Source organism: Sinocyclocheilus anshuiensis, unplaced genomic scaffold, assembly GCF_001515605.1.
Source record: "Sinocyclocheilus anshuiensis isolate Anshui unplaced genomic scaffold, SAMN03320099.WGS_v1.1 scaffold718, whole genome shotgun sequence".
Taxonomy (NCBI): domain Eukaryota; kingdom Metazoa; phylum Chordata; class Actinopteri; order Cypriniformes; family Cyprinidae; genus Sinocyclocheilus; species Sinocyclocheilus anshuiensis.
This window is the reverse complement of record NW_015546102.1, coordinates 1,501,459-1,513,318: the sequence shown is the minus strand read 5'-3', so window position 1 is coordinate 1,513,318 and position 11,860 is coordinate 1,501,459. Positions and strand designations below refer to the sequence as shown.

Here is an 11,860-nt window from a genome sequence, read left to right as displayed (position 1 = left end):
GCGTTGTGCGAAAAAAAAAAAAAAAAAAAAAAAAAAGTGATTTCTTTAAAAGAAAGGGACAACTTGGAAAATATTTAAGAAATGCTACAAACTAAGAATTTACCTTCTCCTCTCCCTCTTCATCGTCCTCTTCACCATCACCAGCTTCAGCTTCATTAGATGTTAGTTTATTGGCTGTTTCCAACACTGCAGCCAATCCCTGCTCTGGAGAAGCAGCCTTCTGGCCTGGGATTGGAGGAAAGCCTATAGAGAACACTTCAGTTTAACATAACTCCTCAACGGTTACGGTCTTGCCTAGCCAGAATTCCTTCATTTGCGCCTTCCTGTCACCAGATTGTGTTTGTTTGTTTTGGGTTCTTTTTTTCTTGTGTGTTTGTAACGTGGAGTCAAGTGGCAGGTGCGGTGGGTTACCGGTGATGAGTTTACTGGTAAAAAAGGGCTTTGTTCCTTTTCCCAGTGTGTCTGGCCCTTATTTGCGCTTGATGCCTCTCCAGTACCGGTTTATGTGTATACTTTAATTTTCTTTTAAGTGTTCTATTTCCTTTTGTGTTGGTATTGTTTAATTCAGTTATAGATTACTTTAATAAACATATATTTTTGGGTTAATTTCATTTGTATGTGACCTCCCTTATTTATGTTACGCTGCCTTGAGCCTACTGACTATTTCAAATAATTATGGTTCTTTTTAAATTTCTATTAATGGAATTCTGAAAAAAAAAAAATAATAATCACTTGTTTCCACAAAAATATTAAGCACCACAACTATTTTCAATGATAAGAAATGTTTCTTAAGCACCAAATTAGCAAATTCAAATGATTTCATATTCAAATTTCAATATGACACTGAAGACGGAGTAACGGCTGCTAAAATTTTACTTTGCCTTTGTAGGAATAAATTACATTACAAAATATATTAAAACAGAAAACTGTTATTTTATATGTTAATATTTCACAATATTGCAACCTTAACTGTATTTTTTAATCAAACAAATGCAGCCTTGGACAAGAACATCTTTTGAATGGTAGTGGACATGTACACAAAAATGTACAGGTCTTCTTTTTGACTACAGAAGAACCAACCTGGAGGGGCTGGAAGTTCGTCAAAATTGACAGGTCGGCCTGCTTTATGGGCACGGATGGCAGCCTGGTATTGCTGTGGGTCACACAAAGAACATAATCTGAAATCAACAAGTCAGTGGAAACACCTTTCTATGTGTAAAATGTGCTGTAGTTATGTTAACATGAACCTTCCTCCACAATCAGATAAAATCTAAAAAGGAAACACGGCAAGAGAAACCGAAAGTTTGTGGACACTCAGTGGTGACAATGTGTCATTATTTGAGGTTTAGGTGTCATTTTGATAGGTTTACTAACTTTAGCAATGCGGTCATGCATGCGGGCTTTGCGCTCATCTCCGCTGGCCTTAGCTTGTGTGAAGGCCTCTTTGTACTTGGCCATCCTCTGTTCCAGAGCGTCAAGAACAGTCTGGGGCTGAGTTGGGCCAGAAACGCTGTCTGCTGGTATAATAAAAACAAAAAATGAATGAACACTAGGAGACAGGAAAAGCATTCAAATTCAGGTGACAAATACAGTAATTCAGGTAAGACCATAATTAGACTATTAAAAGAGACACATGCTCAGCCTCTGAAAATATCTGATGTGAGAACTGGTGTACTAACCAGGAGCTGAAGGTGAGGTAAAAGCTTTTTGAGGTGCAGGGTGAGTAACCGTAGAGGCTGTGGAAAAGAATCAAAGCTCCAAGCCTTAAAAAATATGTAACAAATATGCAACACATCATAGCTACTATAGTATCTTTCTGACCACAAATGATAATTTAGGTCTAACCTTGAGACAGAGGGGGCGGAAGAGAGCTCATGTCCACCGGCTGGCCTTTCTCCAAAGCCTCAATGGCTGCATCGAATCCCTGAGCCAAACAAGCAAACATAGTGCTATTCTTTGTCTACTTCCTACAAGTCTTGAATACCTCAAATAACTTAGCACATTTTTGTTACAAGTGAGTTATTAGAAATCATGGTTTACAAGAACAAGACACTTCGTTAAGAGGAATATCCAAACTCGTTCATATGACGTTCATATGACCCAAAAGCATTATTTGTCAGAACACCGGCATTGTAGGCTACTCTTCCAGGACAAAGTCCTCGTCCTCCGTAAAATGCACTGCACACATCTGAATATTTGGTTTGAACTGTTCTGGAACAGTGTTGTAAAAACAACTTAACCACTAATTTCTAATTGTGTCCTCCTTTGGAAGGCGAAACAAAGTAGTTTGCATTGCTTTCACAATGAAACACACAGCGTCTCCACGACATGGCAGTGGCGGTAACAATACTACAGTGAGAATAAAAGTTACGCCTTCTTTCTTTGCGTGAACATTTGGGCGGCATTATGCAAATCTTCCCACACAGTGACGTAGACATGTGGGGGCGTGTTTAAACGAGCCGTTTTAGGAGGGCGTGGACGAGTCTTAACTTTTATAAAGAATATCTCTTTGGGTTTGAGACTTTAGTCTTTGCAACTTTAGGGATCTTATCTATTCACGAACAGCTTGTAGCACTCCAAAGAGAAAGGAAAACTTGAAATCGCATCATATGACCCCTTTAAATGCAAAACCAACTGAAACGCTCGATAAAAACAGTAAAGGCTTTGAGATACAAAGTCTTTGGCAAGTTTGAGTCAAAATTTCCGTATTAGAGCAGAAGGCAAACGGAAAAAGACACATTAACAGGGTGTGATACATTTACAAATCCATGCCTGTTAACTGAGCACAGACAGCACAGTTACAAAAGTTTGTTTTGGTTTTAACTGAAGCAACTAAAAGAGTTTACAAGACAAAACAAAGAAAACAACTACATTAACAATAACAAATCTATTAATATTTCAACTGTATATAATTAATTAGAAAGAAGGAATCCAAACTTTGTATAATTCTGTACAAAGTGAATTTGCTAACTGATAAAATGCTCATTTTGAAATTTTGAAGGCATGAAGCCCTGAGAGGAAAGCATAAATATGCCACTGTTTGAAAATTAACAGTACAGAAACAGCGATACATAGCCTATATACATTTGATTAGAAACCACATCTTACCTTGCTGGTCTTTATATGCATTTTGGCTTGGTCAATATCTCCTGCTTGTTTGGCCTTGAGAGCTGCCATCCTGTATTCCTTCTGTCGCTCTAACAGAACGTCTTTATTGGGCTGTCCGGCTGGTGAGTCTGCTTTAGGAGCAGAGGAAACCACAATGTACCATTTACAAAAACAGCTCTGTAGAATGTCATACTTCTAGTTAAATTAGCAAGTCACAAACAACTTAAAGGGAAAGGGCCTCATTTTCAACATAGTTTGCTTTTCTACATCCAGCGTTGATGATCCATTGAATAATTTTTTTTTTTTGCACATTTTGAATTATGACTACAAATATTATGGAAACTGGCAAAAAAAAAAAAAAGATTCCTATGAAATTATATTATCAGTATATGTTTTAGGGTTGTTGGACAGCATGAAATAATTTAGCAAATACATACTCCACGCATAAATCAACACAACTGCTGTCAAATATTAATCAGAGAATAGGGATTACGTCTGTTTTAAAATACTTACCATAAGGACTAATAAAAATGCTTCTATTTTGCATTATTTTCTAATTTAACATACACAAGTTTCATTATAAATTCTAAGCATAATTTAAGTGAACAATATAACTGAACATTCTACATGAATTGCTGAAGATTTAACAATTCAAATGTTTGAGATAGATAAGATTTTTAAATGTTTTTTTGAAAGAAGCATTTTATGTTCATCAATGCTGGATTTATTTTTTAGTAATATTGTGAAATATTATTCCAATTTAAAATAACTCTACTAGTTTGTGTGAATGTTCAAATGAGCTTCAATAGAAGCAAGGAAATCTGATTTGTACAAAGGAGTGCCATGTCACAAATTTGATTACTGACCTAGAAACAGTGCAGAATTAAATTCATCATCGTTTTTATATAACTTTCTCGTATTTTGAATATTTTCCTAAAACGTTTTGATTTCTTGGTTTAAATGAAAATAAATCCTATAAATTCAGACTCTAGCTAGGCATTTTATCTTTCAACCATTAACTTAAACTGTGGTATGTTGTCACAAAAACACTTGACTGACCTAAGTGCAATTCAGTGCCACTTGCTGCATGTTCCCCTTCTGGGGATGACAGGGAAGCTGGAGACGTCACACCGGAGGACTCGTCTGTAGTGTTTGATGCTGGACCCATGACAACAGGGGCGGCCTCTGCAGAGACAGGAGAGATCTCAACAGCGCTGTCACACTCCCCGTGCTGATCAGGTGAAGCTGCAGGGGCAGGGGGCCGACTGGGACCACCAGATGCTCCACATGCAACTGGAGGAGGAATCTCTGTTTCGTCAATCTTCCCTCCTTTCCGTACTGATGCCAGCATAGTCTGTAGAGTCTAAACAAAAATATGAGCCTGTCAATTGTCATAAATTATCATAAAAAATTATGTATACAAAGTTTGTTTGAGCAATGACACTACATCTGCATACCTTGAGACCTCTCTCATATCTCCGAGCTTTAGAGGTTTCCCCTGCAGCTTTGGCATTGGTAATAGCCATCCTATACAGGTTTATTCTCTCCTCTAACGTGTGCTCAATGCTACCAGGAACCGAAGAAACCTTAGTGTCCTGTGAGAAAAAAATATATATATATTTTATGAGGCGGCACATGACTTATTTCACAAAAGCCTTCTACCATTTCACAACAAAGTTTATGTTAATGGAGATGTGCAAATTAATAATAAGAAAGATTAAAATCTAACTTTGATATTACAACTAACACAATTGTACAGAGACAATATGTTTATGCCTTGCCAAATAAACATTTAGATCATACCTGGCTGGCTGGCATCAGTTCTGCTGAAGGGGTTTCCGCACTAATGGGGGAGGCAGGGGTTGCGGTACCTGAGTCTTCCGTTTCCTCTTCATCAACCACTTCCTGCAGTTCAGCCTAACGAGAATCACAACAAGCACAATAAACTCACTATACCACATTCAAAAGCTGCTGACAGTGAAAAGAAACAGACAATAATCACAGGTTTAATTTACCAAGAGGTCTTCATCATTCTCCAGACTGTCATCTTCATCATCATCAATGTCTTTCATGCAGGCCTCTGCCATTTTTGCAATATCCTCCATCGGTAATGGAGCTTAAACATAAAAATTTGAATCAAATTTATTTAGGTGTTCACAAAATATTTTCAAGATCATAAAAACTAATCAGAATACCGATAAGACAGATGATAGAAATGCTACCTTGTGGGTCAAGGTTTGGCTGGCTACGCAATTACACCATCTAGCTGCAAAAACATCTTTCTCTACTGATGGTCATTCAAAAGGTGCCTTGTACTATGATATTTTTTTATTTGAAGTCTATGAAGTGTTTGATTGCATTATAGCATAGTACAATACATATAATGTTTATTACATTATATAAACATTATAATGTTACAATACTGACCCGATTTTGGATTTCTATTTTGATATATTTTATTAAAATAAAATATTTAAAATGATCTAGTCCTGTGATGGCAAGGCTGAATTTTCAGCAGCCAATGTCAGTGTCATGATCCTTCAGAAATTATTCTCATAATATGCTCCAAAAAAGTGCACAAGATCAAAGATGTCAAGTTCTTAAATCATGTACTTCTAAAGTGTTCCTCATCAACCGAGCAACTGCCCTGAAATGAATGGGAATATGCTAAGAGAGACAGCTCTCTTCAGGTAATACAGACCTTGGCACTACCACAGCATGCATTAAGAGTACATTAAAGAATGCATTAGGTGATCGTATTTCAGATCCTATCTTTTAAAGTTTGGCAGCAACAGACACGGCCTGCATTTATTATATGAATTTCAAAAAATAAGAATAACGATAATCATTCACGATGCCCACCTTTACCAGCCTTTTTCCCCCTGGGAGCCACATTGGGTTTCTTCCCAACAATGGCAGCAAATTCTGCTTCTAAAGCTGGATCATCCAGATCTTGCTCCATGTCCATCATATCATCTGGCTTGAAATCAAGCAACAATCCCATCTACAAAGAAACAAGAGCTTACATGAAAAGGTCCAATTGCACCCTTATCTCAGTCACGAGATGGACAGATCATCAATGGATTCTAACACAGAGCCCCTGTCCAACACAAACAACAGACATAATCCTTAAAGGGACAGTTCACCCTAAATGAAAAGTCATTACCTTAGTAACTTACAAAGACAGAATGTTTATTTCAACATGAACGGTCCCTTTAAAACGTTTAGCTTACAACATTCACAGTTGCCAGTCATACGCAAAACATTTCGACACTGACCTGTTTGGCTGCAGCTGCTCCTTGGCCTTTCGGCGCCGCCGCTCGCTTGTTTTTCCGGGCAAACATCTCGTCCAGCTCCCGCTCCTCCACCCTTTAGTTACAGGACAGACAACCACCTGTCCTGAATGAACGTGACGTGTAAATAAGGAATAATCTTTTCGTCTTAAACCGATTTGTAATGTTGAAGTGAAACAGCAGCGTGGAGGTTTCTGATCGCGGAATGAGTTTAGCTTGAGGAAGTTTATTAAGGCAAACGTCACATGTGCTGTTAACACGTGGGCTCTGCTGACTCACCCCGTTGATCCAGAAGAGCACTGTGTGGAGCAGTTTACTTTCTTTTCCTCGCCAACAGTAAACCCACTCCACTTCCTCCTTCCTTCCTACCGTACGAAGGGCTTCGCAAACCTGGCAGTTTATGTGATGCAAACACCCTGCGAGGATTCCAAACAACATTATAACAACACACACTCCTTAAAACAGAAAACTGTACATACTTGTCAACAGAAGAACTCGTAGTAGAGTTCCATTCGTTAGCTAAGACCTCTGGCATATTAAATGATAACCATCTGACGTTAAACAAAATGTTAATTTATTTACCTAAGTGAATTTTCTAATGAAAACGCAGCTGCGAACATAGAGCTGCATGTAACATTGGCTTTGTTTTGCTACTGAAACCAATGCAACAAAAACATCAAAGACAAGCCACGCCCAGCAGTGGCAAACCGCAACCGGTCTTTACAATTTTCAAAATAAAAGTTTTAGTCGCTAAATGACAGACCGGTTTTCAAAAATAAAAGGATCTCTCACTGAAAATGACATCATTTCAAAACCATATGGATTCAGATGTTAATAACAGCCTCGGCAAAGAAACGGACAGACACAATTCCATGTATTGACTAACAAATAAATAAATAAATCAAATGCAATGAAAGCGAACGGTTGTATCTTGTGATATCTTTGATATTTCCATGCCAGACCTTGTGCAATACATAAATACTTATATTTTCCATAATAAAACACGCTTCCTTTACAAATCCATGCGTGTGATATTAAGTTAATTGTTTTTAGATTTTACTTATCTTTTTTTACGTCTCTGCACATTCCTGTGTATAACAACTCTATGTACATTTACTATTTGTATTCCTATGTTCGTATATTTTGTAAATCTGTTATTCACCTGTAATTATGTGTCTAGCTGGTGTGTTTGTTGTATTTCTGTGAGCACATGAAACTCTTACCAATTCAAATTCCTTGTATATGTGTTTCCAGTCAACAACTCAACTAGAATGCATCATTCAGAAACATGATCCTGTCATATCTACGTTTTTACCTGAAATATATAAAAGATATTAACAACAGACCAATGAGTAACAAATCAGATTAACAACATACACAGAATCGAGCCTCACAAAGGACTCTTAATATGTAATACTATCAGGAAGTGCTCTGCGATGCGATTCACCAATCAGCGCGCAGCATTCTGCACTGCTGCCTTGGTAACAGCGAAAACTTTTGTGTTTTGAATTCACCAATCACGACAGGCGTTTCAGACATTTAAACTCTGGCGTTCATCCGTTAACTATCTTCACCTGCTTCTCAGACGGTAGTCGACTCTGTTTGTGGAAAGACGAATGACGCACGAAACTTGTGTGTAAATAAGAGCGCTTAATGTTTGGTGACAATTTTGTTGTGCTTCGAGAAACGGATTTGTCGGATCTGTGGTAAGATTAAATATAAAGTATGGTTTGTTTGGTTTTTCCCCGGGTTGGTTAAGTTGTTTACACAACTGCAGTAATCCACATTGTATTGGTTGCGTGTCGTAACTGTTTACAAATATAGTTAACTTATACATTTTTATGTTAAAGGTTATGGAAAGTATACATTCTGTTTATTAATTTAGGTTTACATATTTTACATCAAACGGCGCTTCATCATGCTTCACGTGCTCCATGTGGCCAAGCTCTGTAACTTTGCTGTTATCTGTGTTTTTTTTGTCCCACAGAGTGGTCGCAGCTGCTGTAATAATGTCCCATTTTGGGTTTGAGAATGACGTCCACAACGTCCTCCGTCTGGACATGCCCATCACAAACGCCCCGATGGCGAGATGGCAAAGGAAAGCCAGCACATCCAACTCCACCAACACAAACTCCCTCTCACCGAACAGGAATGTCAACAGTTCAGTGAGCCTTTCCAAAACCCCCAGCAAAACACCAGGTAAGAGCCACATGGGTCCAGCTCCTGCTTGCTGTAGAGTTGGAGTGTCTTCAGTGTTACATAATTAACGTCTCCAAACAGGAAAGAACGGCAAGACCCAAAACACCCCGTCTAAGGCAGGAGGAGATCGATTCATCCCAACAAGGAATAACAAACAGTTAGATGTAGCAAGTTTTCTTATTTCCAAAGAAAACGAGCCAGTGGAAGAAACCACATCCTCTACAGCGGTAAGATATACACACACACAAAAAATTGTAGTAATTGTTTGTTTATTTTTTTATATATAAAGAATAACTTTTCAAAACTTGTTTTATAATAAATAGTAGTAGTATTAATGGTAACAAATATAATGGTGGTATTTTTATAAGAATTTAATTCATAATGCAATAAATCTTTTTATTATTATCAATTCATATGTCTGCTTCTAGATGTGTTCTGACTTCTAAATTAATGTTCTGCCAGCCAAATCAAAAAGCTTGGTCTGTGACACTAAATGGGTATGACATTGAGGAAGCAAAGATCTTGCATTTAGGAGGAAAACCACTGAATGCCCCTGAAGGTATGGTTTGTTTTTTTTTATTAAATTGAATTGCTTGTATTTGGCTTATTGATTAACATAAGTTTAATTTTGCCTGGTAAATTCCTTCCAAAAATGGGTCCCTTCTGTCTATCTCCCACAGGTTATCAGAATAATTTAAAGGTTCTCTACAGCCAGGTGCCTACACCGGTCTCTATTAAGAAGAGCCGGCACATTTCCTCGGTTCCAGAGCGGATTCTAGATGCCCCTGATATCAAAAATGACTTCTGTGAGCTGATAATTTTTCATAAAAACCACATAGTCTGATTTGAGACTAACATGTCAATTTCTGTTCAGATCTAAACCTGATGGATTGGGGAAGGCAGAACTTGTTGGCAGTTGGCCTTACAAGCCATGTATATTTGTGGGATGCTGGTGCAGGGGACATCGTTTTATTGAAGAAAATGGAGGATGATAGCGAGTACATCTGCTCTGTCTCTTGGAGCAAAGATGGCAATTTCTTGGCCATTGGGACGAGTGATTGTAAAGTTGAGGTAGCTGGTTACTTTTTCTCGGGCTGTGGTTCAATATTCTACACTGGTTCTCACTCTTTTTGACACAAAGGCTTCCCATTGTCTAAGACAATATTCAAAGCCATCACAAACTATTTCTGGTACTTCTGTAATTACAGATATTAAGATAAGCAAGGCATTTTAGAGTTTCAAGATCTCTAAATTGCCATGTTGCTTGCTGAACTTGCCATTTTCTTGCAGTTATGGGATGTTCAGTACCAAAAGCGTCTCCGCAGCATGGATGGCCATTTGGCAAGGGTTAGTTGCTTGTGTTGGAACGATCACATTTTGTCTAGGTAAGTCCAGCACCTCCTTGTGCTCTGCAGATTATATGCATTTGAGTGTTTTAACATTATTTGTTTGTTCTCCTTAGTGGCTCCAGGTCTGGTTTGATTCATCAGCATGATGTCCGGCTAGCAGACCACCACATTTTCACCTTCGGGGGACACACTCAGGAAGTCTGTGGCCTTACATGGTCCCCAGATGGGAAATATTTAGCTAGTGGTGGTAATGACAACATGGTGTACATTTGGCCAGTGACAACAGGTTCGGAGTATCAAGCCATCCATGCTCTTAATGAACACCAAGGAGCGGTCAAGGTGATTTGAATTTGGCAATGTCTTTTATTCTACCATTGGTCTTTCATTTGAGGTTTTAGTTCAGCTTTTTGTCCTTTTTTTGCACCTTTTAAGGCTTTGGCATGGTGCCCTTGGCAGCCTAACATCCTTGCGTCAGGAGGTGGCACCAGTGACCGTCACATTCGCATCTGGAATGCAAACAGTGGCTCTTGTATCAGTGCCTTAGATACTACTTCACAGGTAGGCTCACTCACTGTCTGCTTGCATGTCGTAGTACACATAACATCAGTAATTTGACAAATTATTGTTTCTTTACAGGTATCATCTCTTGTTTTTGCACCAAATTACAAAGAGTTGGTGTCTGGTCACGGTTTTGCTCATGACAAAGTTATCATCTGGAAATACCCCTCGCTCAGTAAAGTTGCAGAGCTTGAAGGCAAGTTTGAAATTGTTGTACTTCATGAAGTAATTGTGTGGTCACCCTTCCTTCAGTTGAATATTACAACTACAATAAATTGAAGTAATAATTCCTCCCATTTTTCCAATCATCTGTGTTAGGACACGAAGACAGGGTCCTCAACTTGGCGCTCAGTCCAGATGGTTCGACTGTGGCTTCTGTTGCCGCCGATGAAACCATTCGACTTTGGAAGAGTTTTGAAAAGGATGCGGTCAAGAAACCCAAGCCTACTAGCAGCATCATTCAGCAACATATTCGATAATTATGAAATTTTTTTTTTTTTTTTTTTTAATGCATCCAGCAAACGGGGAGTTGTATAAGATTTGAAGATCTAAAGCAGTTTCTCAAGCTTTCATTAGAACCTCCCATTGATTTTATTGTTTGGCTTTTAAAGGGCTGGGCAATTCCATTCTCAAACACTGAGGGCTGTTACGTGCCATCAGTCTGCCACAAGCTCTACACTAAGTTCTGTTAGGCTTTCCCTTATTCTTGTGTTTTCAGAGGCACTTTGAGCATGGCTGGTAAATGGGGTTCCCAGAAGACCACCTCCTCTGAAAGCTAAACCCTCAAACATTATTATTATTATTTTTTTTTCTATTCAAGTTCTTGCATATTTAACCCTAAAAGTGGTCAATAAATTATGTACAGAAATGTAAATTTTCAAATAAAGTTTTGTAAGAAAGCTTTTGCTTTCCTTTTGACATGTTTCTTGTACTTACCTTATGGCTGCTCTAATGCTGTTCAATTAGTTTAATCTCGTAATATTTTTAATGTCTGGTTTCAAAGCTTGTAAGTGGAATTATGTATTGCCATGTTGGCAGAATGTTTGACTATAAACCACATGACACCTAGAGGATTTCAGTTTTGACAAACATGATCAAATATGGAAGAGATGAGCTTTGAGACATAATTGCTTTGCCTGAACAAGCACAAGCACGCCTGAACAAGCACCCCACAAACGGGGTTTTTCCGTTTTAGAAGGTATTTTCGAAATGAACAACGGAATGCTCGTTATGACTCAGACATGGTGTTATTGTGAATACATTGATATGAGAACTAACAAGAAAAATGGCTAGCGATCGGTGAATTATAAGTAAAACATCCAAGCATTACAGATTAAGTGGACCATGTTTGAT

The 11,860-nt window shown here is 38.2% G+C and overlaps 2 protein-coding genes across 3 annotated transcripts in view; one reads left to right on the top strand and one right to left on the bottom strand.

Annotated features, from left to right (window-relative positions):
* Window positions 1-7,063, bottom strand: part of LOC107700553 (coiled-coil and C2 domain-containing protein 1B-like) — a 21,115-nt gene extending 14,052 nt beyond the window's left edge. Inside the window, exons 1-14 of the mRNA XM_016502253.1 lie at window positions 6,984-7,063; window positions 6,681-6,817; window positions 6,387-6,507; window positions 5,971-6,112; window positions 5,124-5,224; window positions 4,912-5,025; window positions 4,566-4,703; window positions 4,168-4,471; window positions 3,109-3,239; window positions 1,846-1,924; window positions 1,680-1,736; window positions 1,375-1,517; window positions 1,081-1,153; window positions 94-243 (exon numbers count right to left, since the gene is read on the bottom strand). Coding sequence (XP_016357739.1) covers window positions 94-243; window positions 1,081-1,153; window positions 1,375-1,517; window positions 1,680-1,736; window positions 1,846-1,924; window positions 3,109-3,239; window positions 4,168-4,471; window positions 4,566-4,703; window positions 4,912-5,025; window positions 5,124-5,224; window positions 5,971-6,112; window positions 6,387-6,452 — 1,498 coding nt within the window. The 5' untranslated portion in view covers window positions 6,453-6,507; window positions 6,681-6,817; window positions 6,984-7,063. The remainder of the gene's footprint in view (window positions 1-93; window positions 244-1,080; window positions 1,154-1,374; window positions 1,518-1,679; window positions 1,737-1,845; window positions 1,925-3,108; window positions 3,240-4,167; window positions 4,472-4,565; window positions 4,704-4,911; window positions 5,026-5,123; window positions 5,225-5,970; window positions 6,113-6,386; window positions 6,508-6,680; window positions 6,818-6,983) is intronic.
* An 869-nt stretch (window positions 7,064-7,932) lies between these two features.
* LOC107700550 (cell division cycle protein 20 homolog) lies at window positions 7,933-11,588 on the top strand. 2 transcript variants are annotated; one of them, XM_016502249.1, is made up of 11 exons: window positions 7,933-8,018; window positions 8,385-8,600; window positions 8,682-8,827; window positions 9,063-9,159; window positions 9,281-9,406; window positions 9,475-9,671; window positions 9,891-9,985; window positions 10,063-10,288; window positions 10,382-10,507; window positions 10,586-10,703; window positions 10,826-11,588. In XM_016502249.1, the coding sequence occupies exons 2-11, from the start codon at window positions 8,411-8,413 to the stop codon at window positions 10,984-10,986; spliced, it is 1,482 nt and encodes a 493-aa protein (XP_016357735.1). In that variant the 5' UTR covers window positions 7,933-8,018; window positions 8,385-8,410; the 3' UTR covers window positions 10,987-11,588. The 2 variants fall into 2 exon arrangements, with proteins under 2 accessions (XP_016357735.1, XP_016357734.1); XM_016502248.1 differs by having other exon boundaries at window positions 7,967-8,107; window positions 8,389-8,600; window positions 10,826-11,587.
* The last annotated feature ends 272 nt before the right edge of the window (window positions 11,589-11,860 follow it).